Source organism: Octopus bimaculoides, chromosome 9, assembly GCF_046866305.1.
Source record: "Octopus bimaculoides isolate indiv1 chromosome 9, ASM4686630v1, whole genome shotgun sequence".
Classification (NCBI taxonomy): domain Eukaryota; kingdom Metazoa; phylum Mollusca; class Cephalopoda; order Octopoda; family Octopodidae; genus Octopus; species Octopus bimaculoides.
In genome coordinates this window covers 59,077,751-59,103,279 of record NC_142936.1, presented here as the reverse complement: position 1 = coordinate 59,103,279, position 25,529 = coordinate 59,077,751, and the positions used below count along the sequence as shown (strand labels likewise).

The 25,529-nt window shown below is 36.8% G+C and overlaps 1 protein-coding gene across 2 annotated transcripts in view; it reads left to right on the top strand.

Annotated features, from left to right (window-relative positions):
• The window catches only part of LOC106871389 (programmed cell death protein 6), a 45,090-nt gene that overhangs the window by 9,242 nt on the left and 10,319 nt on the right, over nt 1-25,529 (top strand). Inside the window, exon 2 of one of the 2 annotated variants that reach the window (XM_014917812.3) lies at nt 20,142-20,203. In XM_014917812.3, the coding sequence (XP_014773298.1) occupies nt 20,142-20,203 (62 nt within the window). Of the gene's footprint in view, nt 1-7,095; nt 7,158-20,141; nt 20,204-25,529 lie in introns of both variants that reach the window. The other variant, XM_014917811.3, reaches the window with a different exon arrangement.

The window sequence follows — 25,529 nt, the reverse complement described above, 5'->3', positions numbered from 1 at the left end:
ATGGTGTATGAATTCCCCAAAGGAAAATTGATGCAGCATTCATTTGTAATGCAGGCTTTTTCCTCAGATTGTGTCTTTGATCAAGCTGTAGTCTTGAATTAAGTGTAGCCAGGGCACATAACATCTGAAATCATCATCATTACCATGTTGTTATGGATTAGACAGTTTTACAGGATCTGATAGGTCCAAGACTAGAGCAGCAGTTTCTTTTTGTAACCGAGATTTGCTCAAGTGACCAAGACTTTTGGTGATTTGCTGTGCTTGAGAAGACACTTCCAGCTAAGTGAAATCATAGTTACGGCCAGTTTTGGTGACATGCAAAAGGCACCTGTGCTGGTGACTCATAAAAAAAAAAAAACTCAGTACACTGTGTGGAGTGGTTGGCATTAGAAAGGGCATCCAGCCATAGAAACCAAGCCAAAACAGACTGGAGCTTGTGCAGCTCTCTGGTTTACATATATAGACACAAATGTGACTTTATGGTTAAGAAGTTTGCTTCAGCATTATTATTATTTTTATTATGATGATTATCATCATCATCGTTTAACCTCTGTTCTCCACGCAGGCATGGGTTGGACAGTTTGACCAGGACTGGCAAGTTGGAAGGCTGCACCAGACTCCAATCTAATTTGGTATGGTTTCGATGGTTGGATGCTCTTCCTAACATCAACCACTCTGATAGTGTAATGAGTGCTTTTACATGCCACCAGCACAGGTGCCATATGTGTAACACCAGTATCTGCCATGACTGCAATTTTACTTGGCTCATGGAGGGATGCAAACTTCTTAACCATAAACTTCAAACCATCTTACTCATGCCAGCATGGAAAACATGCTAAATGATGATGATAATGAAGAACTACATGACTGCTCACATTTTAGAAGAGAGGGTGCAGAGTGATTGGGGTGGAGCTAAAAAAGATAAAAATACGAGTGATGGGATGTCCTGATAGATACTTAAGGTACCAGTTGATTAGAAGTGAGTGGAACAGAAGTGTCAGGAGTATGGTTGGGTGGAGGTTGCAAGAGTGTATGAGGGAGTGAGTGATGGAGAATGAGGAAAAGAAATTTAGATGGTTAAAGATTGGGTAGGGTTAAAGGGCAGATGTAATGAATGGTGGATAAGCAGTGAGAGATGACTAATGATGCATAGGTGGGGAAAGGTAATTACAATTCTCCACCAACTGGACAAAGTAGTAAGGCAAGTGCTAAATAACCATTACATTCTAAAGAGAATTAGTAGAGAGCATGAATGACAATGGCCTTGGTTTATTCTGGCTGTTAGCAACAAATACCTTCAGAATTTTCAAGATGACTTTTATGTTAAGCTAATATAGATAACTTCCAGAAATCTTTAATACTGCAGTATTACCAAAGTGCACTAGCTGTGTGTGACAAACTGCAGGCACACGAGTTTGCAGTTGAGCTTTCATGTAGTTTCTGTCTACCAACTTCCACTCCAAAGGTGTTTGTCAACCCAAGGATATAGGGGAAGGCACTTACCCTAGGTGTTCTGCAGTGTGATTGAACCTGAAACTATGTAGTTGCAAAAGTAACTTCTTAACCATACAGTGATACCTATTTAACTTCCAATTTCTGTTTATGGACAAACAATAGGAAGAAAGCGCTTACCTCTGCATTGAGACTGTTCAGAGTTTTGGTATGGCTGGCTTTATTTTTGGGTTTTATTAAATTACTTATTTAAAAAAATTGGGCCAAAAGTGGTCAGTGTGAGAGTAGGGTGGGATTAGGGATACTTCATAAATTTTCAAAACCATTTTTTACATAAAATGAAGTCTGAAAAATTTGGAAAAATCCCCATTAATATGGGGGGAAAATACAGCTTATGTGGGTGTTCTGATTATAAACTCCACTTTTCAGACACTTTTTACTCCATGTAACTCCTCCACTGTTTTTATTTTTGGCTTTATATCCTTTTCAGAAAACTTCTTTTCACTAGCACGTCTCCAAAGTTTGGACCTTTGAAGTCGCTTATACTTTGTACTTGGCATACATGCCTGTTACTGATTATTAACTTTTCCTTTGTTAAGTTATTTACATCTGTAAAATAGTAATTTGAATATTCATTGTTAAGAGTGAAAACCAATCTTTTCTTGGCTGGAAATGAAGACAATTAACTGCAGTCACAGAAAATCTATTGAAAGAATTTTTAATTAAAAAAAAGAATGTTTCTTACAAGATACTGTTATAAATTAAGCATTTTCTTTAGAATCAAGTATATTGCTGTCTTGGTAATAAAGAATAATGACTTAACCCTTCGTTACTATATTTCTATTGAAATCTGCTATTTTTCTCTCTATTAACTTTGAAAATAATGAAGACTTTACCAAAATAATTTTGTTTTTTATTCTTTCTTTGCTGGTTTCTTAACTTGTCTAAATGATTTTAATTTCATATTGTATTTCAATGATATATTTAAGCCAGTTTGAGGCAGAAAATTGTAACAATTCTACTGCCAAGATACTTGACAAGCAATATCTATATAATTTGTTTCATTACTTTCTGTATCTAGTTGCTGCTAATTAGAAATATTTAATTTCTCTCAATTTCAAAATGTTTACATGGTTTAATTCTAAATAAAAGTGCTTTTGGCCAGTTTCTTTGCCATAATTCTTCACTGCTAACATTGTGGAGATGATAAACAAGAAATGCTTGACTAAATGTCTTTAATTTTCTAGCTCTTATCCATTACATTCTAAGTTCACTTCTTACGAGAATTGGCTTTGTTTTTCATCCCATTCATCCTCATCATCATCAAATGTACTGTTTTTACATGCTTGCATGGGTCAGATGGAATTTGAGGCAGATTTTCTATGACTAAATGGTCTCCCTGTCACCTACCTACACTTGTGTCAAAGCAAGCTAATATTTCCCTATAGATTGACAAGCTTTCATAGAATATTGGAAATGAATGGCATTCTTTTAAGATAAGGAGACACAAACTCTCTCTCTCTCTCTCTCTCTCTCTCTCTCTCATTTATATAAATATATATATATGTGTGTGTGTATGATGGGCTTCTTTTAGTTTCCATCTGCCAAAACCACACTCACAAAGCTTTGGTCAGCCTGGGGCTATAGTGGAAAGCACTTGCCCAAAGTACTGTGCAGTAGGAATGAACTTACGATCACATGGTTGGGCAACAAGCTTTTAAACCACATAGACATGCCCGCACCTTCATTACTAGTAAATAAACATTGATAAAACTTTTAATTAATGTTCAGTTACAAAGTAAATTTCTCTGAAGATATTGACCCTGGATTGTTGGCTTGGTGTTGTTATTCTAAAAGAATTGGATCTGGATTTGCATTATTAACCAGTCTGTTTTGTGAGAGCTTTTAACCTCTTCAGATATCAATCCATCAAAGACTGAACCTGGTTCTTTGATACAAAATTGCTCATTTTTTAAAGTGTTCATATCCCAATTAAAACTTTCCATCCCAATTATAACATCAGCTGGAGATAGAAATAAATGTAAAAGTAAATTAAGTTCCTCAAAATTCTAGTGTTGTGGTTTGACAAAATCTGATACGTCCAAGGACTGCATTGTGCACCAGTGTCTGCTTTGGCCTGGTTTTTATGACTGAATGCTCTTCCTAAGGTCAACCACCTTATAGTATGTACTTGGTGCCCTTTTTCGTGCCACCAGCACTAGTGAGGTCACCATGCAGCTTGCAAGACTATGAACCTCAAGAGAGGTGACTTTGGACTTTAAATGATGATGATGAGTGATTGAAATATGATACAAGGGCAGGAGTAGAGCAGGTTTCTTGCTGTTGAAAGGGCATTTATTTTTTTATCTTTAATAATTGAAGCACATAAGTAGTAAATTTCATTATTATATTTATGGAAAGGTTAAACTTCTGAAATATTGACTGTGGGAAGTGGGGTTTTTTTTTGGTGGAGGGGGGTAAAAAGGAAAGGATATTGTATCTGGTTGTTTTAAGAAATGTCTGTTGAAGTGGTTATGGCTGATTACATCTACAGCTCTTGATGAAAACTAGTTCTGATTCTTGTTGGTATTTTCATGGGATTTAGTTTCATCCATTTCAATTATATTTCTTCAACAACATTGCTGTCTTTCTTGTACACACATTAATTTTTTTTTATTTGCTGAGTCTGAATGAAGATACAGAGCCTATGACCTTTGCAGGTCTCCCAAGACTGGTGATTGTTGCTATTGATGTTCTGTTTAAGCTGTTGCCAGTCAGTGCCTGCAGGAAGAAGATTCCAGAGAGCTGATGTTCTGCAGAAGGAAGATTGGGACTAGTGGTTAGTACAGAGAAAAGCAAGTTGGATGTAACAAGGGTGATGAAAAGTGGAAAAACAAGTGGGTCAGATGCACCTGAGTAGTGAAAGTACCTCACCAGTCAGCTCCAAAGAACAGAGACTTATAGCAGTGATAGAAAAGACTGGGAGGGGAGGCAGCATGCCTGTGGGCTGGAGTGTGTCCATTCACAGTGGAATATCAATCAGCTGAGTGGTCTTTCTTTGGGAGCAGTCAGCATATTAGTGTGCATAGTTGCAGCACCATCCCAGATGTGGGCCTCACTTGAGCATTGTAGTGTGCCAGTAGCTTTTTAGGACTGAAATGTCTTCTGGCCCTAAAAAGAAAGTCTAGTCTTTGAGAGGCAATCCTAGCTCTACTAAAGATGTACCAGGAGAGATCTTTGGTGATAGTGGCCTGAGTTTCTTGTTGTTAGAAGGGACAAATTTATCATGGCTCTTCTGTGGAGGCGCAGTGGTTAGGGCAGCGGACTCGCGATCATAGGATCGTCGTTTCGATTCCCAGACCGGGCGTTGTGAGTGTTTATTGAGTGAAAACACCTAAAGCTCCACGAGGCTCCGGCAGGGGATGGTGGTGAACCCTGCTGTACTCTTTCACCACAACGTTCTCTCACTCTTACTTCCTGTTTCTGTTGTGCCTGTAATTCAAAGGGTCAGCCTTGTCACACTGTGTCACGCTGAATATCCCCAAGAACTACGTTAAGGGTACACGTGTCTGTGGAGTGCTCAGCCACTTGCACGTTAATTTCACGAGCAGGCTGTTCCATTGATCGGATCAACTGGAACCCTCGACGTCGTATCGACGGAGTGCCAACAGCATCAACAACAACAACAAATCATGGCTCTTCTGGTGAATGTTCTCAAGGTCTCTCTTTATGGAATCAATGCCAATTATTTGTTCTTTGTCTTTGGAGTTGGCTAATATTGCTCATTCAGCAGATCATACTAACTCTATCTTTGTAGACCCTCATCATCCACTACTCAATAGTTAAACTTTTGCAATGAGGTGGTTGGTGCTAAAACCATGTAAAACAGACACTGAAACCTGATGCAGTCTTCTACTTAACCAGCCCCTGTCAAACTGTCCAATCTATATCAGCCTGGAAAGCAGATGAGAGAATCTTGCCCTAGTTGGTAGATCTGCTAAAGATAGCAGTCAAATCTCCCTCCATCAAATATCTTATTACAATGAGAACACACTGGACAAAATAGTTTTTCATGTACAAAATGACAGGAAGGTCATGGATGGAATGCTCTTTGATCATAGGTTTTCTCAATTCTAGGAGATGCATCATAATCTGTCTCTTTTTTTAAAGAAGTACCAGTAGCTCTCTGATCTTCCATCTCTCTCAGGCTCTAACAAATATCCTGTAACTAATTCAATCTACTTCTTGGTTTAGTAGTATGAGAAGAAAATATAGTAACAGAGAAATCATCATCATCGTTTAACATCTGGCTTCCATACTGGCATGGATTGGATGGTTTTACAGGGTCTAATGAATTGGAAGAGTGTGTCATGCATCAGTTCCTGCTTTAGCTTGGTTTGGTTGGATGCCCTTTTCAATGCCAACCACTTTACAGCATGTACTGGGTGCTTTTTTTTTTCATGACACTAGCACTAGTGTTGATTGCTAGGTAGCTTGCAAGTCTAAGGTCCCAAAGTGGACCTTAGATAAGAGATTGGGGATTATGACAGAGAATAGGATGTAGAGGAAGATGGGATTAATGACACAGTTAAGAAGTGAGGGATGGAGTTGTGAAGGTAACACTGGGGGTTGTGTAAAGGAGTGGAGTCTTGGGTTTTACAGCATTATTAAGGAACAAGTATGTGATGGAAAGGGGGGAAGGAGCAGTTAGAATAGGGTGAAGAAGAATTCCTAAGAGAAGTGTGGGAAGGAGAGGAGGGGCTTGGTCAGATGAGGAACAAGGAGGAAGAGTGTTGGGATGGCAGAGCGACTACCATTTTTTTATTAACTAAAATATGGTGGCAGAATTCTGATTTAATTACCCCCTATGATCCCTCATAACTTTTTTTATTTTTTGGAATTTTCAGAAAATGTTTGCAAATTGGAGTTCTTCACCTTGGAATTCATATGATTATGAAAAAAAAAATTTTTTTTGTGTGTCTGATTTAAGGATGATTTAGCTATTGTCCTTAGCACACCTCACGACCACCTGATATATTCCTTGTTTCTTTGTCACATTTAAAAGAATAATGATGCACTTAAGGGTAGTCCATTGCTGGGATTTAAGCAAGAAATTCAGGCTGTCGTTATTTTAAACAGCGGTAAAAGAAAACTCAGAAAAGCATGGAATTTTCAGATAGTGGGTGGAGGGTAAAGATTTAGAAAAAAAAAAATTCCCGTGATTGTATGAATCCCCATGTGTAGAACAAAAATTTTCTGGAAATTCCCAAAAATAGAGAAGTCATGAGGGTTACATGGAGTGCTTCAACCAGAATTCTACCAATATATCAAATACCAAAAGATTTTATCTCAGTGTTTATCTTCCTACACAGTTCAGTAATTTATCTACACTCATTTACCTATTGTTTGCAATGACATGTTAATATTCAACCATTTCTGTGTTTACTCTAATCACTACTTACATTGTTCTCTTGTTCAATTCCAATTTCCCATTCTGTATTCCACTTGTTTTTCACTGATTCTAATTTGTTTCCTCATGAATATTATTTTCTCTTCATTTTCTTTATTTGCAATTGCATCTTCTATTTTGTAATCGTATACATTTTGATTTGTTTTTTAACCTAAATTTGTAATGGTTTCTAGAGTGGACAGAGACCAAAGTGGTCAGATATCTTCAAAGGAGTTACAAGATGCACTTTCTAATGGTGAGTTTTTTAAGAAATGCATTACTCTGGACAAACTATATATTTTTACTTTCCCCTCAAATTTGAAGGTTTTTAAGAAACAGTTTCTTCTTGCAATAATCAAACTTTAGATAAGTGATTCAGTATATGCTATTTATATAGTCCACTAGTACAGTAAATAAATTTTATATAGCTCACTAGTGTAGTAAATTAATTTTATATAAATCACTAATACAGTAAACACGCCTTATATATATATATATAATCGTTTAACGTCCGCTTTCCATGCTAGCATGGGTTGGACGATTTGACTGAGGACTGGTGAACCAGATGGCAACACCAGGCTCCAATGCTATGTGACATTAGTCATGTTTCTCAAGAATTATGTAGTATAAAATCAGTCACAGATCTATACATACATTTTGCATGAGATTGATCACAACTCTGTATTTGTCTCCTGTGAAATCAGTCAAAACTCTGTGTTTGCATGTGGTGTGAAATCAGTCACAAGTCTATACTTTTGTGTAAGATCAGTCATAATTCTCTATGCTTGCTTGTTGTGTGAGATCAGTCACAGCTTTCTGTACTTGCATGTTATGTGAGATCAGTCATAATTCTCTGCTTGCCTTTTTTGTGTGATCAGTTACAACTCTCTGAAATTGCTTGCTGTGTTAGATCAGTCACAACTCTATACTTTTGTGTATAAAATCAGTGTATACAACACAGGATATGTAAATTCTTGTCAGACAACCCTTCAATATGAGGATCACTAATTTTATAATTTTACATTAGACTATGCACCTTGTTATATCTAAATTGGTCTTGTAATTGTATACTGAAAGCTATTTCTGTGTGCATGGTCAGTATCAAGAGAAGTGGGTGGGAATCACCTTAGTTTCTTTGGAAGCTCAATATTGATTTAACCCTTTTGATACCAATCCACCAGAGATTGCTCTTGGTTTTATGATGCAGATTTTGTGTATTAATCTGATCTAAATAACTTCCTATTAAAATTTCATTTGTTTGAAAATGTTATTTTACTATATTCTTCATTATTTTTTTTTTAAATTGAAAGCAAAACAGAAATATAGTATTGAAAGGGTTAATGAAGTTTGAAGACATATAAACATTAAAAAATAACACAAAACAATACTTGCTTCCATTCTGAAATGCTTTATTGTTTTCACAAAAAAAAAAGGGAAAAACTATAAAACTATTGTTTATTTTTCTTTCAAGAGTAAACAGAAGTTTGTCCAGTGTTTTGTCTTTCTTTCCTGGGGTTTACACTCCGACCTGTTTATCTAGTGTAGTATTGTTTCTAACAGCAGTTGTGAAGCCATGACTGACATTCTCCACAATATTCTGTGTCACCCTGGCCTTTATGTCCTCGCAGTAATCTTAGACTCATGTAGTGTATTTTTAGTTTCCCTTGATGTTTGTGCATTTATATGTAATTAGAGTACAGCCCTACACTTAGCTTCAAGGTTGCCACTAGATTCATTTCATAAAAAGGGACACAGGTGTTTTAAAATGTAGTCCCAAATGAAAATTTCCTTAGTAAATCTATAAATATATTAGTATACACTTGTTGCCAAAAAGGGCACAGTTTTTATCAATGATAGAAAATGGTGCACCAAAACAATGGGAGATAAACATCAACAACAGAGCAAATATGCCAAATCATGTGTAAAAGCAATTTAAATTTAAACTCAAAAGTTATTTGATACTTATTAGTTACTCTTTTACATGTTCCAGTCATTTGACTGAGGCCATGCTGGAGCACCACCTTTAGTCAAACAAATCGACCTCAGTATTTATTCTATCGGTATCTTTTGCTGAACTGCTAAGTTACAGAGACGTAAACACACCAGCATCAGCTGTCAAGTGATGGTGGGAGGGGGACAAACACAGACACACAAACATATACAAAGCCTAGTACTTATTCTATCAGTGTGCTAATGATTCTGCCAGCTCGCCACCTTAATGATAATAATAATCCTTTCAACTATAGGCACAAGGTCTGAAATTTTGGGGGAGAAGTTCAGTTGGTTACATCGACACCAGTGTTCAACTGGCACTTATTTAATTGACCCCGAAAGGATAAAAGGCAACGTCGACCTCTGTGGAATTTGAACTCAAAACATAGTAACAGGCAAAACACTGTTAAGCATTTCTTCCAGTGTGCTAACGATTCTGCCAACTTGCCACCTCAATGATGATGATGATAATAATAATAATGATGATAATGATAATTGATCCTCAATACATTCTGGTAGACTTGCATGTGAATATCTGATCATGGTTGTTTTCTGGTTGTGGAGAAAATGCTTTTTCAGATGATGTGTTCATAACATGATTTATTGATGTAAGGAAACTTTGGGCCGTTATGATGTTTCAGCCTTATAATGTCTCTCTTCAGCCAAAGCTATCCCACTGGGTCTATAAATCTAGCAAGAGTATGGGCTCTTGTTTATCAGAATCAGCAAACAAATTATCTGCGATGTGTTTTGATGTCTACCAATCTAATAATAATTCATGTGGTGCACTCAGAACAGGGAACATCTAAACAATAACAGCTGTTCATTCATAATACGTTCCTACAGATTCAAACCCGAGTATATGGATTACTGTTGTGTTTTCGTCATCAGAGAGTATCTACTACCTTTACACAATGTGTATTCATAACACATAATTCATTGATGTAAGGGGTGTTTGAGATACTGCAGTTTCTAAACTTTATTGCATCTCCTCAGTCAAAGCTACTTCTGGATTAACAAATCTAGCAAGGGCAGTGGCTCTTGTTAGTAGAAATCAGCAAATTATTTACTTATATGCTATGCTGGTGTGCATATACTATGCTGGTCTTCCAAGTTGTGTATAGTAGTCCCCTTACATCAATGAATTTCAAGCATTATAAACACACAGCTTCTAAATGATGTTAGCCAATGAAAAACAACAGTGAGCAACATATTCACGTTTGAATGCACCAAAATGTATTGAGAATGAATAGATATGTTATTATAAGGAGAAAAAAAAATGTAGTTTTATGAATCAGTAATACTAGGGATTTGAGGATTTCAAAAACACATTAAACTGTTGTTTTGTTAAGTAACATAATCCTCTTTTCTGTTCAAATGTAAAACAGGCGCAGGTGTGGCTGTGTGGTAAGAAGCTTGCTTCCTAACCACACGGTTCCGGGTTCAGTCCCACTGCATGGCACTTTGGGCAAGTGTCATCTGCTATAGCCTCTAGCTGCCCAAAGTCTTGTGAGGGGATTTGGTGGTAGATGGAGGCTGAAAGAAGCCCGTTGTATATATATATGTGTGTGTGTATCTGTGTTTCTATGTTTGTCCCCCCACCCCACCTACCATTGCTTGACAACTGATGTTGGTGTGTTTACGTTGCTGTAACTTAGCGGTTCAGCAAAAGGGTCCACTAGAATAAATACTAGGCTTACAAAGAATAAATCTTGAGGTCGATTTGTTCGACTAAAGGCGGTGCTCCAGCTTGGCCTCTGACTGAAACAAGTAAAAGAAGAAAAGTATATTTTCTTATGTAGAATAAAAACTCAAAACTTTTATAGTTTAAATTCCATTTAAAACTGAAACTGGTTTCTTCCAGTGGATAAATTCATCACAACAATGTCAGTTATTTCACCTTATATTTCTTTTCAGGTTCACATGTTCACATGTTTTTCTTTTCTTTTGTTTTTTCTTTCTTCTAACAAGTTTAACTTGAGTAAGTTATTGGTTAATTTAATTAACTTAATTAATGTAACCAATTCTGAAAGTTAGATACTTGTAGCCCATGTCGTTGCATTTAACCCTGAGATATCAACCCGTCTGCCTGAAATTACCTCTGGTTCTATGATACCAATTCCTTGTTTTAAAATTATCTAAATTAAAACCTTCCAGCAAAATTTCAAATCAATTTAATGTTCCAAACATCAGCTTAATAATAACATAGTTATTATACTAACTCCTTTATCATTTTCAAAATGAATTGAAATAAATACAGTGTATTTCAACAGAAATATAAATAATAAAAGAGTTAAAACAGTGTTTCTCAACCTATTTTCCCCCCGGGCCCCACTACATCTTTTCAGAAAAATGTATTCCCCACTGGTGGTTAGTAAAAAACAACTTTATTTTTAATGTTTCATAATTTTATACTTTCCTTAAAGAAATATCCATAGTAGGGCATTAGAATACACTATACTGTAGTAAAGTCTTCACACAGTATGTTTGACTTGAGAGATTAGTTTGGCTAGGCTGAGTATAGGTGTAGTATATTTGTTGTGAAAACAGCAGATTTTCATAATTCCATGCCCTAAAAAAAAAAAAAAAAAATTTTGGATCTCGCGTTCCACCACAATTTTCCCAGGTCCCAACAGTAGGGTATATGCTCCACATTGGGAATCATTGAGTTAAAGTCAGTAATACTTTATAAGAAAAGTATAAACATCACACCGTTTCATTTCCTTATTTTTGCACAAGGCCTCCTCAATGCCTTTATTTTTTTTGTTTTACACAGTGTAGTGAAATCAATTTAACACATGGTTTTTGTTCATTTTTACATAATATGTATATATTTCTGTTCTACTTTAAAGACCTCCGCAATAAAGTAACACACCCTCTTTGTTTTTGCAAATGGATTCTAATCTCATCAGTTATCTGCTAATTACTTGAGTGATTGATGCTAAACTTGACCACTCCCATTACAAGTTAGTAGCTGCATTCACTAATAGTTGCTCACTTTATCAACATTAATTCAATGTAGTGGATTTAACTTCTTAATTGAAATTAATTTAATCAAATTAATTGTATGGTTGAGAGATTTTAGTCATATGCAAATTATATAAAATATATAATGTGTATGTGCATTTATAATTTTAAAAAAATGTAGTTATGCTGATTATGGTGTTAGTCAGAATGAGATTTAATACTATAAAGGATATATATACATACACCTGTGCAGGCATGTATATGCATATATATACATGTATGTCTGCATGTATATACACGTGTGTCTGCATGTATATACATGTATGATTATTTCAGTCATCTCATCATCTTGGTCACGCTGCTTGCATGGATTCCAATGACTCAGGCTTGAGTCATAGAGAGTCTTTCATTAGCTGATTACACAACCATGGACGCTGCCTCTACGGATGCTTTGCAGTTACTCTCTTGATAAAGCTTGATAATCCTGACCATTGATCTTCTAGGATTCCTCTGCTCAACAGATATTCAGTAATCATACTGATTATCTACCAAAAAATAGATTTGGTATTTTCTGCAAGTTACTTTGTTGCTATAAAGTTGGCATACCTCAACAAAAAATAGTTTCAAACCTGACATTCCTCAGTAAGACATAGATTGTTACATAAAACTTCTTTCCACATTTAAAAGTTATGAAATTTTGAGTGGATATACCTGATTTTTGCTGTAAAATGGTTAAATATAATTGTTATTTAAAAGTGGTAAGGATAGAAAAGAATGAAATGATTATTTATAATTCAAAAATTGTTTTCTTAACTTAATTTTATTTTTTCTTAATTATATTTTTTACATGATGAGGGTTGATAAGTTATCTATGATTCTATATAAGAAGCTTGCCATACCCTTGTTTAAGTATATATGATTTCTTAGTGGTTCACAACTAGAGTCCATATGGCCTCTGAGAGTTCATATAAGATTTTGTTAAACTTCATGTGCAATACATTGATTATACTTCTACAATACACAAGATATTTTAACTTCTTTTTTTATGCAATTCCTTTTAATATTTAAGTATAAAAATATAATAGTTTTTTAATGTCACTGGGATTTGCTTTTCGAATGTGGAGGATATTTGTCCTCATCTTGTTTGTTGTTAACACAACGTTTTGGCTGATATACCCTCCAGCATTCATCAAGTGTCTTGGGGGAAATTTCGAACCTGGGTTCTCACTCCTAAGGTATTTTTCGATGTTGTTATTATTCAGGTCACTGCCTGGAATCGAACTCGGAATCTTGGAGTTAGTAGCCCACGCTCTTAACCACTACGCCGTATGCCCACGGGCATATGGCGTAGTGGTTAAGAGCGTGAGCTACTAATCCCAAGATTCCAAGTTCGACTCCAGGCAGTGACCTGAATAATAATAATAATAATAATAATAATAATAAACAACATCGAAAAATACCTTAGGAATGAGAACCCAGGTTCGAAATTTCCCCAAGACACTTGATGAAAACTGGAGGGTATATCAGCCGAAACGTGTTAACAACAAACAAGATGAGGACAAATATCCGTCAAATGTAAATAATGTATCAAATATTTAGGTTAAGAGGAGTTATTAAACTATTTAAATTACCACTTTCCAAAATATGCTAATTCTTCACACCTACTAATGTACAATATTGTACTGTGGAGTTTATGTACTGCTGTGATGAGACTGACACATGAGTTATCTCCCGTTGTTGCTTCAACTATTAAACTAGCCATTATTGTCTTTTTCTCACTGCACGATTATATCTAATTAGATTTTTGATGTTGTTCACTTGCATTTAATGTTTTAACACTAATATTAACAAGTGTGATGAAAGCAGAGATAGTTGCCAGCAGGATGTTGAAAGCATCACCTTATATGCTACTGTGCCATTTACTCAGGTAATGAAGGATCATATCAATAACAACTTTTATAAGCTACTACTAAGGTAGATGTGATGCACTTTAAGAAGGACAACATCACAGACATCAAAATGATGGAGCAAGTTTTTGGAATATAATCAGGAATGGCTGTATAAGAAAGTTGAGTCATAGATACTGTATTGCTAATGGAATCGTGACATACATCTTTTCTACATTTAAGAATTTAAATATTTTTCAAAGTCACAAAATGCCTTTGAAAATGTCCAGTACATATTGTGTATTCTGGAAAAAAAAAAAACTGTCTTGTGAAAGGTATTTAGCACACCCTATGTTATGTATAATGATTTCACCAACATGAAAAGTTAGCAGCAAAGTTGGTGAATAAATTTAGTGCTGTAGTAGGCATTTACTAAAGCTCTAGGTTAGCTTCTTGCTATTCCATATAATTATTGAAGCAATAACACTGGAATTCAAGACTGAAGTCTTTGATTTTCAGTTTAACTCTTTTGATACCAACCCACTTGAGACTGTTCCTTGTTTTATGATATAAACCTCCTGCTTTAAAGTAATCTAAATTTAAACTATTGCAGCGTGGAAGGTGTTTATAAGCCATTTAAAATAACACACAAAAGCCGTCAGATTCACTTCAACATTTAAATTTAATTTGTCAAAATATTTTCGTCACTTTGAGACCGCGACCTGTTCACTGACAAAATTCTGTGCTGCAATTGTTTTCGTTCCAGCACACAATCTCAGATCAGGTCACTTGCTATGCAAGTACATCTCCATAAATTTAAACTTTTTATCAGAATTCCATAGTAATTTGTTTCAAACCACCAGCTTAATAATAGCCAAGTTGTTTCATTATCTTCAAAATTAATAGAAATTTGGTAACAAAAGGATGTTGGTTCTCGAAGCAGAATCTGTTAGTTTTCAACCTTGTTGAAAAAACCCAAACTTCAAAGGAAATTCAAATGGCCATAGCAAAACAGAAAGGGCTAGTGAGTAACAATATGGCATTGCTCAATAGCCTTTCCCCATGTAGGAAAGAAGTAATATGCACATGTTACTCTGTACAGACAATGAGTACATGAAAGATGCTTTGTTTTTCCGGAAGACTGACAGAGAACCAGGATTTCAATTGCGCTAGATGAAATGGGAATAGTTTGCATTAAGGACACCTTTGAAATGGAGTCCATGACTGCTGTGCTGGCTCTGATGGTGTTAAGTTTCAGTAACCTAGGTGATCTAATTATTGTTGAAAGTGGTTGTAGTGAGAGTACAGTTTGTAGAGAAGTGGTGTGGAGGCCGTTTACAGAGCTGTTATCTTTGTTGGCAAGAAAGGTTTCCTCTCTTTTTCTCTCTCTCTCTCTCTCCCTCCCCCTAGAAGGAAGGAAGTCTACATGAAACATATTTAAAAGTGATGCTGTATAGTAGGGAGATATTGATACTAAATGTGAAAGATTTTCGTGAAGAGAGTTAAATATGAATTGGTTAGATGTGAAATGTTAATCTGTATGAAAGGTGGACTGCAATTAAGCTGCAAAAGTAACTGGTTTTGAAGGACATCAAGTTGAGTGTACAAAAACATCTGTGCTGGTATAAACAAAACAATGTGAATGGCCAATGGGTGCTGCTTAAGAAAAATATCATGCACTGGCAGTGGAAGGTTATCAGAGTGGAGGAGAATTGAGGAAGACATGGGTAAGAAGTGGTGAAAGTTAGTTCTTCAAATTTGAGCTTCACAAAATGATGCCCATACCAACAGACATTAAAACGAAAATGATGATTTAGTCTGGCGTTTTACTACTTCCCTAAAATACACACACACACACACACACACACACACACACACACACACACACAATCAATCAAGAAAACAAATTTTCTCCAGGTGCTAAATGATGGATACAACTTTACTAATATGTAAAGTAAGTATTTGTTCGTTTGTGATATTGTCTTGGTCGCCTCATTGATGTGGTTTGAATTTTTCAGATCACTTCACTTTGTTTCTTTGGTTTCCATTTTCGCATCCATGCATACCACCATCCCACTCCACATTGTATATGTTATGGTACAAAAATATGGAAGTGCTCATTACATTTTTATGTTGAAAGTGTGTAATCTTATGTGTTAATTTATATGAAATAGTGTCATTCCATCAAACAATGACTTGCAGGAAACTACTATCAACGAATATATAAGTTATATACATACATATCTATCTAGCTATCTATCTGTCTCTCTTGCTCTCTTTCTACCTATCTATCTATCTCGCTCTCTTTCTACCTATCTATCTATATATATATATCAGGTTGAGTAAAAAGTAAGCAAGGTTTTGAACCATGAAGAATTTGTACCAGATTTTTGCAGAGTTTTGAATTTTTTTAAACATTTTTTTTGCAGTTGTCTGATAATATAGACATAGACTTGCCCAAATGCATCAATAAATTAACATTGATATTTTTTTCACCATTATTACAATCATCTGAAATGGAACTGTCAAAGTGCGATGTTCGAGCAATTTTGCTATTCAACTTCAAAAAAGGACCTAAAGCAGCTGAAACTGCTTGCAATATCAACGAAGCATGTGGTGAAGAAATGACCAGTGAGTGGTCAGCTTGAAAATGGTTTAAACGATTTCGCAGTGGTGACCTGAGCCTTGAAGATCGTGAGCATAGTGGATGCCCATCTGTCATCAATGGTGGTCAATTAAAGACTGTCATTGAGAAAGATCCATGTAAAACCACTCGAGAACTGGTGAAAGAACTTTAATTTAGTCGGAAAATTGCCTGCAACCATTTGCATGCGATCGGAAAATCAAAAAAGCTCGACAAATGGGTACCACACGATTTGAATGAAAATCAGAAAATACGCAGATATGGAATTTGCTCATTGCTTCTTCTCCATAACCAGATCGATCCATTTCTCAACCGTATTGTAGCTTGCAATGAAAGGTGGATTCTGTACAATAATAAAAAACATTCTTCGCAGTGGTTGGACCAAGATGAAGCACCGAAAACCTTCCCTAAACCCAAGCTCTTCAAAAAGGTTATGGGGACTCTTTGGTGGTGTACTGCTGGACTCATTCATCCACTATAACTATGAAATTACCAAAATGAATGAAAAACTGCTACACCTCCAACCCAGACTGGTCAACAAAATAAGGCCAATCAGTCTTCATGACAATGCTCAACTACACGTTTCACTAATGACACTCCAGAAGTTGAGGGAACTTGGCTTCATAGTAGTTCTTCTCGACCTAGCTTATTCCCCAGAACTTTCTCCTACCGACTACCACTTTTTCAAACACCTTGATGGATTCTTGCAAGAGGAGGAGTTCAAAAATCAAACCGATGCTGAAAGTGCGTTCAAAGAGTTCATCAGCTCCAGGACTCCAGATTTTTATGTTACCGGAATAAACAAACTTGTAACTAGTTGGCAAACAAAAATGTGTTGATTGTAATGGTACTTACTTTGATAGATAAAATTTCCGCATTGTTGAAATATATTGTGATGAATTTCACGTTTCAAAACATTGCTTACTTTTTACTCAGCCTGATATGTAGAAAACAAAGGTCGTAGAAAACAAAAAACTCTCTATTTTGTTTTTTACAACCTTGGAAAGGCCTTTGATACCGTCCCAAGGCCTGCAATGTGGGAGGTCCTCCGACGCTTCAGCTGCCCTGATCAATTCATTTCCCTAGTACAGGAATTACTTGATGGTATGACTAGAACCATCTTCCATCAAAACCAACTGTCTGAAAACCCCATCACTGGAGGATTAAAACAAGGATGCGTTTTGGCCCCGATGCTCTTCTCTCTGTACCTTGCAGCAATGTTTCATGAACTGCCTTTGGACAATCCAGGAGTCAACATTAGGTACCGATATATTGGGGTATGTTTCAACCTTGTCATATTGAAGTCACGAAGACTGGCCAGGAAGCAAAAGATCACTGGACTTCAGTATGCTGATGACAATGCAGCAATCTGTCAGTCCATTGAACAGCTTCAACAATTGGTGAATAACTTCATCAATGCTTACACTTGGTTTGGCATAAAAGTTGGGATCAAATAGGCAAAAATCCTGGTACAACCTGTTCTAAGTCAAGAAACTCCAGACCTCAACATTATTATCTCGGAGATGCCACTGGAGAAAGTCGACCACTTTTCATACTTAGGAAGTTTGCTTATGAACAAGTGCATATCGGAAAAGGACGTGGAGAACCGATTGATAGTGGCTCACACTGTTTTTGGTGGACTTGCGAAAAGAGTTTTTAAGAACAGAGATCTGAACCACCAAACAAAATTGAGTGTCTACCAAGCAGTCATGATCTCCACTCTCCTCTATGGTTGTGAAACTTGGGCTCTTTACAGAAGTGACATAAAAAAACTAGAGCAATTTCATCAACAGAAGCTCTACTCTATTATGAATATCAAATGGAACGACTATGTGACCAATGTCTCCATTCTGGAGAGAACAAAAAGCAGCAGCATCAAGGCCACCATCCTGAAACATCATCTGAGGTGGGTGGGCCATGTAGCAAGAATGAATGAAAGAAACGAGGCTGCCTCGTCAAATTTTATATGGTGAACTTTCCACTGGAGGAACGCTCTGTGGCTGTCCCCTCTATCAATACAAGGACCAGTTGAAACAAAGCCTAAAACTGACTGGAATCAATCCCAAAGCCTGGGACATTGAAGATCAGGACAGGCCTAGCTGGCATCATTCCATCTCCACTGTGACAGATCATTTTGAAGCTGAACAACAGAAGAAAGAAACGAAATGACAAGATAGAAAATGGAGGCTGCAACACGCAAAGCCTCCACCACAGATCCCTTGTGGACTTTGCAATAGATGCTTCCATACAAGAATCAGCCTCTTTAGTCATCCGAAGCACAAACACAGACAGAGGGAAGGAAGTGTGTGTATATTTATAAATAATCTTACATTGCAGCCCATTCCATCACATTGATATAAACATTCTCTTAATGCAGACACACATATATAATGCATATACACACTGGAATTTATACTTTTGTGACTGTGTATGCAGTTATGAGAACATGAACTAAAACTTCCACCTACAAACTTCTCTTATACTCTGCTTTATGTTCAAACTGGCCAGATCTAGCCACTTACACATACCTTACAATGTCATTCTAAAAATTAACAATCACATCTTTGAAATCTCAATGCTACACAATAATGCATGATTAATTGAAAACAATTTGAATAAATAAGAATTACAGTTGACAGCATAATCTGAATGTTAAAGGGTTAATATACACCTTAAGCCCTTATGTGCACACACACACACACACACACACACACATATATATACTTAGGATGGAAATTTCAGTTCAGTCCTTTTGTTTTACTCACTTTCACTCTCACACATTATTCAAACATTTTTCTAATTATAGCTATTTGTGTGTGTGTGTGCACGTGCAACATACATTCTCAAGGGGATTTAATTACTCTGCAGTGTTTTAAAATTACTCAACAAGTTAAAACTACTTTCTCTTCAAGCTATTCCCTTTTCTTTGAAAGATCTGAGCATTGCATGTTAATGAAACAATTTTCCATATATATATATATATCACATTTTAACTGTTGTTGTTTATGGGCTTGTCCTTGATTCATTGCATTTGCAATAGTAAGAGTGACAAAGAATTGTCTACGAAATTTTAATAGAACCAACACTAAAAGGTATTTGGAGCCCTTGTTTTATTGGTTTTCCTTGCTAATGTACATCGATATAAGACATATTTATATATGTCAGCCTTCCACACAGTTTCCATCCAGCAAATTTCGCTGGTAAAGGCATTAGTCAACCAGATGTTATGGTTGAAGACACTTTCTGAAGGTGCCATATAGTGAGATTGAACTTGAAACCATGTGGTTTCAAAACACACTTCTCAACCACAGAGCTATGTTTGTACACCACACAATAATGCAGTATTCTTAATGTTTATAATTGCAAACAGTACTTCTTCATGGAATTTATTTTCAAGTTACACAATTTAGACAAGCAAAAATTAAGAGCAACAGAGACAGGAATTGCTCCCTTTTCTCTTTTATTTAGCCAGTAGACCCATATACCCTATATATATATATATATATATTAAACACAAACCTGCTTACACATGCATTAACGCATAGCCAGACAATTGTGCACACAAAAGCACATGCACATGAAGCACATTTTCTTTAGCTTTTCCATAAATCACATTTACCATCTATGAATCTTCCTTTTTCTTCCATCAATCACTATCACTCCTATATATCATGCATGTCTGTTTAGTATATAGTTATTTAGTAGTACATACTTAATCTAGAACATCTCCTCCTCCCTACTGTCTTCTCAGGATTGACACCAACCGCAGTGGCGATATCACTGGTTTTGAGCTTCAGCGAGCACTATCTAATGGTAAGCACTATTGCAATATTTATTAAGGATACTCAGTTTTTTGTTTTCTTCTTTCATTCTGATTCCCTGGATAGTGTGGGGTTGCTGCTCCCATTGTTCACCCTCTTACTAATCGTTCACTTCTCTTTATCACCATACTACACACTATCCCAGCATTCCATTTATTTATAGTAGTACATGTGTGTGTGTGTGTTGGTGTGTGATGGGAAAAGATAGAAGCTTCTATCTCCACTTAATATTGCTTTTGAATTTTGGTACAAGGCCAGCAATTTCGACTCTGAAAGGATGAAAAGCTAAGTTGACCGTGGCAGAATTTGAACTCAGAATGTAAACACAGATGAAATGCTGCCTTATCTCCACTTAATATTCGCTATACTAAGGCAGTGAGCTGACAGAAACATTAGAACACCAGGCAAAATGCTTAGTGGTATTTCGTCTGTCTTCATGTTCTGAGTTCAAATTCTGCCAAGGTTGACTTTGCCTTTCATCCTCTCGGGGTCAATAAATTAAGTACCACTTGTGTACTGCCGTCAATCTAATTGACTGAAAAAAAAAAAAAAATTTCAGGCCTTGTACCTAGAGTGGAAAAGAATATTCATTATGCTTTGGAGATGCTCATTTAACCAGTTATTTGCTTGCAAACATAGTATTGATTCATTTGTCTAATTACCTATGCATATGCACATACAGACTGTACTTATTTGCCCACTAGTATCTATTTGAGTGTGTATACAGGAGAATAAGTTGGTTTTCTGCAGAAATTGAAATGTAAAAAAAAGAAGTTAAGAAAGCACTTCTTAACTTCTTTAAAATTTATTTAGAGTTACTTAATGGTTTCGCAAATCTCACCATTTTCAAAAGAAGGGAAATATGGAGTCCTAGACCTTTACTCTTTTCTAAACGTATAGTGGGTGTTTATCACAGTTAGTTTGCGTGACAGCCATATAAAAATTGACAGCCCTAGTTGTTAAAGAAAGCTGCCTGTCTGAGTTTATGCTTCATTGCTTCTTGTTTCTATGAGAAGAACGCAATCAAGCATAAACTTATACAGCTGGTACCCTCAATCAAATTTGAAGAACACCGAACAACTTTACAGTGTGTGCTTGATGCATTTTTCATGGCACCAGGGTTAGTGAGGGCACCATGCAGCTTGCAAGAGTACGAACCCTGAGGGGGCAGCTTTATACTTAGGGACAAAGGGTAAATGTGTGAAAGAAGGACCTATAACAGAACAAAAGTAGTGGTGAGGTTTCTAGGTAGGCCCTTAAGATATGAGGTAGGTTGAAGTAAGTGGGACAGAGAGAACGGGCTCTTGAGTGCAGGTTGTAAGAGACTATGAAGGAGTGGGAGATAGGCTGTATCTCTTTCCCCACTAGCATCAACTTATGTGTATCTGAAATTAATGTGTGTGTGTGTCGTCGTCGTTTAACGTCCGCTTTCCATGCTAGCATGGGTTGGACGATTTGACTGAGGACTGGTGAAACCAGATGGCTACACCAGGCTCCAATCTGATTTGGCAGTGTTTCTACAGCTGGATGCCCTTCCTAACGCCAACCACTCAGAGAGTGTAGTGGGTGCTTTTATGTGTCACCCGCACACGAAGGCCAGTCAGGCGGTACTGGCAATGGCCACGCTCATCTCGCTCGAGAAACCTCATGTGTCGCCCACACAAGAGCCAGTCCAGGGGCACCGGCAACGATCTCGTTCGAAAATCCTACAACAACCCCACACAAGAGCCAGTTCAGGGGCACCTATATACATGTGTGTGTGTATATATATATATATATATATATACATATATATATATATATATATATATATATATATATATTTTCTTTCAGTCATTAGACTGCAGCCATGCTGGGGCACCACCTTGAAGCATTTTAGTTGAGTCAATCGACTCCCCCCACCCACCTCCGTACTTTTTTTTTAAAACCTGGTACTTATTCTATCAGTCTCTTTTGCTGAACCACTACATCATGTGCACATAAATACACCAACACTGGTTGTTAAGCAGTGGTGGGGGACAAACGCATACACACATAGATAGAAATATATATATATATATATATATATATATATATGATGAATTTCTTTTAGTTTCTGTCTACCAGATCCACTCACAAGGCTTTGGTTAGCCCAAGGTGCCATTTTATATATGTGTGTGTGTGTGTATATATATATATATATATATATACACACACACACACATATACATACACCTAACAAGACTGACTAATTGATCTCAGTTGACAGGAGTACTCGTGGATATATTCTAGAATTCCGTTTTTATGTAAAGGGTCTGGATATACTGCTTGATATTGACTCTAATTTTTCTTTACTCTTTTCATAAGTGACACATGTCTCTACAATACATCCATAAAACCTTCTGTTACCTGAAATCAATTATTCAAAGCCTTATCTAAAATACTTCCATTACACCATTACACTGTCAAATCTCGGTTAATGAGCAGATTTGTTATCATTTTAAACATTCAGTTTTCTTTAATTGCATGGGTTGGACACTTTGAGCCAAATTTTCTAGATGCCCTTCCTGTCACCAACTCACACCTGTTTCCAGCCAAGGTAATATTTCCTCTGTGGCCAGATATGTTTTCGCAGAATATTGGAAATGAATGACACTGCATGTATGACAGTGATACTCATTTACAGGTATTATGTGATGTCAAAACAAAGAATCAAACACACACATGACAGACTTCTATTTCCATCTACCAATTCCACTCACAAGGCTTTAGTCATTTTGGGGCTATAGTAGAAGACACTTGCCCAAGGTACTGTACAGTGGGACTGAGCCTAAAAGCATGAAATTGGGAAATAATTTCTTAACCATACAGCCATACCTCCATTATTTCTTTCATTTAAAAATGCCTCCAGAGATTTTTATATCTAATAACTCATTATATTTCTCCATACAATTCCTCACCCCCACCCGCAAAAAAAAAAGACTTTTTTCCATGTATGCAATATTGTATCAAATTTTTTCCCTGTACTATATTTCAATAATTTAGTAGATGCTGTAGAAAAATATTCCTGACTTTGTTCAGCTTCATTATTTATATTATATTTATTACACTCTCCCTCTTGTATTGAGTTCTTTATAAATATTGTACAATTGTGTGAGTGAGAGAGAGCATGAATGGATTCTGCTGAAGGTAATGCAATAGTGTGTATAACCTTTTTATTAACTGACAGGTAATTTAAACTGTACATGTTGGTAGGATATAACTCTTCTTCTATAAAAAGTTACTACTCAACTGACTGTCACTTTTTCCAAGCATTAAACAACTTTTTGCAAGGAAAAAAACTTCATATCTGAAGAAGATGCAAAAACAGCCTTTTGTGATTTCATCACCACTTGCTCTCCAGAATTCTTCGCTGCCGGCATAAATAAGCTACCGATAAAATGGCAAAATGTCAATAATTTAGGTGCACACTTGGATTAACTGCATTACTTTCAGTTCAAAATCGGACATTTCATTCTTAATGAACTGATATTACTTTCAGTGCAGTCTTTGTGTGTGTGTGTGTGTGTGTGTGTGTGTGTGTGTGTGTGTCTGTGTCTGGAGGGAGAGAGAATTTGTTATCTCATCAGAACATTAATCTACTAACTATACATGATTATGTTCCTTGTGTTTAAGGCCTGGTGTTTTAGATTCCTTAGTTTCCAAGCATTTTTACTTGTACCTCAGTTTTTAATCTTTATCCCCTTTTGGGTGCTCCTCTCTCTCTCTTTCTGTCCCTCTCAAATATTAAAATTGATTTAATATCTATTTTAGGTTTTCCTTTTTTTTCTTCTTTCTCTTAAAACTGTTGGCAAATTAGTGTTAACATATTTAATGCAGATATTAAATGCCTGACTAGAAATAATTATACTGGGATGGGAAAAAACAATATTACTTTTTACTGTTTTACTTGTTTCAGTCATTTGATTGTGGCCATGCTGGAGCACCGCCTTTAGTCGAGCAAATCAACCCCAGGACTTATTCTTTGTAAGCTTAGTACTTATTCTATCGGTCTCTTTTGCCAAACCGCTAAGTTACGGAGACATAAACACACCAGCATCGGTTGTCAAGCGATGTTGGGGAAACAAACACACACTCATATATGTATATATATATATATATATATATGTATCATCATCATCATCATCGTTTAATGTCCGCTTTCCATGCTAGCATGGGTTGGACGATTTGACTGAGGACTGGTGAAACCGGATGGCAACACCAGGTTCCAATCTAAATTTGGCAGAGTTTCTACAGCTGGATGCCCTTCCTAATGCCAACAACTCAGAGAGTGTAGTAGGTGCTTTTACGTGTCACCCGCACGAAGGCCAGTCAGGCCTTTCCAAGGTTGTAAAAAACAAATGGTGTCTTTTATGTGCCACCCGCACAAGAGCCAGTCCAGGGGCACTGGCAACGATCTCGCTCGAAAATTCTATGAAGGCCAGTCAGGCGGTACTGGCAACGGCCACGCTCAAAATGGTGCATCTTATGTACCACCTGCACAAGAGCCAGTCCAGGGGCACTGGCAATGATCTTACTTGGCTTGCCGGGTCTTCTCACGCACAGCACATTTCCAAAAGTCTCGGTCAGTAGTCATCGCCTCGGTGAGGCTCAATGTACGAAGGTCTTGCCTCACCACCTCAGCCCAGGTCTTCCTGGGCCTGCCTCTTCCACGGGTTCCCTCAACTGTTAGGGTGTGGCACTTTTTCACGCAGCTATCCTCATCCATTCTCAGCACATGTCCATACCAGCGCAATCGTCTCTCTTGCACACCACAACTGATGCTTCTAATGTTCAGCTTTTCTCTCAAGATACTTACACTCTGACGGGTATTCACATTGACATTACACATCCAACGGAGCATACTGGCTTCATTCCTTGCAAGCTTACGCATGTCCTCAGCAGTTACAGCCCATGTTTCACTGCCATGTAGCATGGCTGTTCGTACACATGCGTCATACAGTCTGCCTTTTACTCTGAGTGAGAGTCCCTTTGTCGCCAGCAGAGGTAAGAGCTCTCTAAACTTTGCCCAGGCTATTCTTATTCTAGCAGCTACACTTTCAGCACACCCATACACACATATATACAACAGGCTTTTTAGTTTCCATCTACCAAATCTACTCACAAGGCTTTGGTCGGCCCAAGGCTATAGTAGAAGACACTTGCCCAAGGTGCCACACAGTGGGACTGAACCCAGAACCATGTGGTTGGTAAGCAAGATACTTACCACACACCCACTCCTGCACCTGATTAGTTGACTGATATTGTTTTAATATATTTTAGATTTTGATAAAAAATGT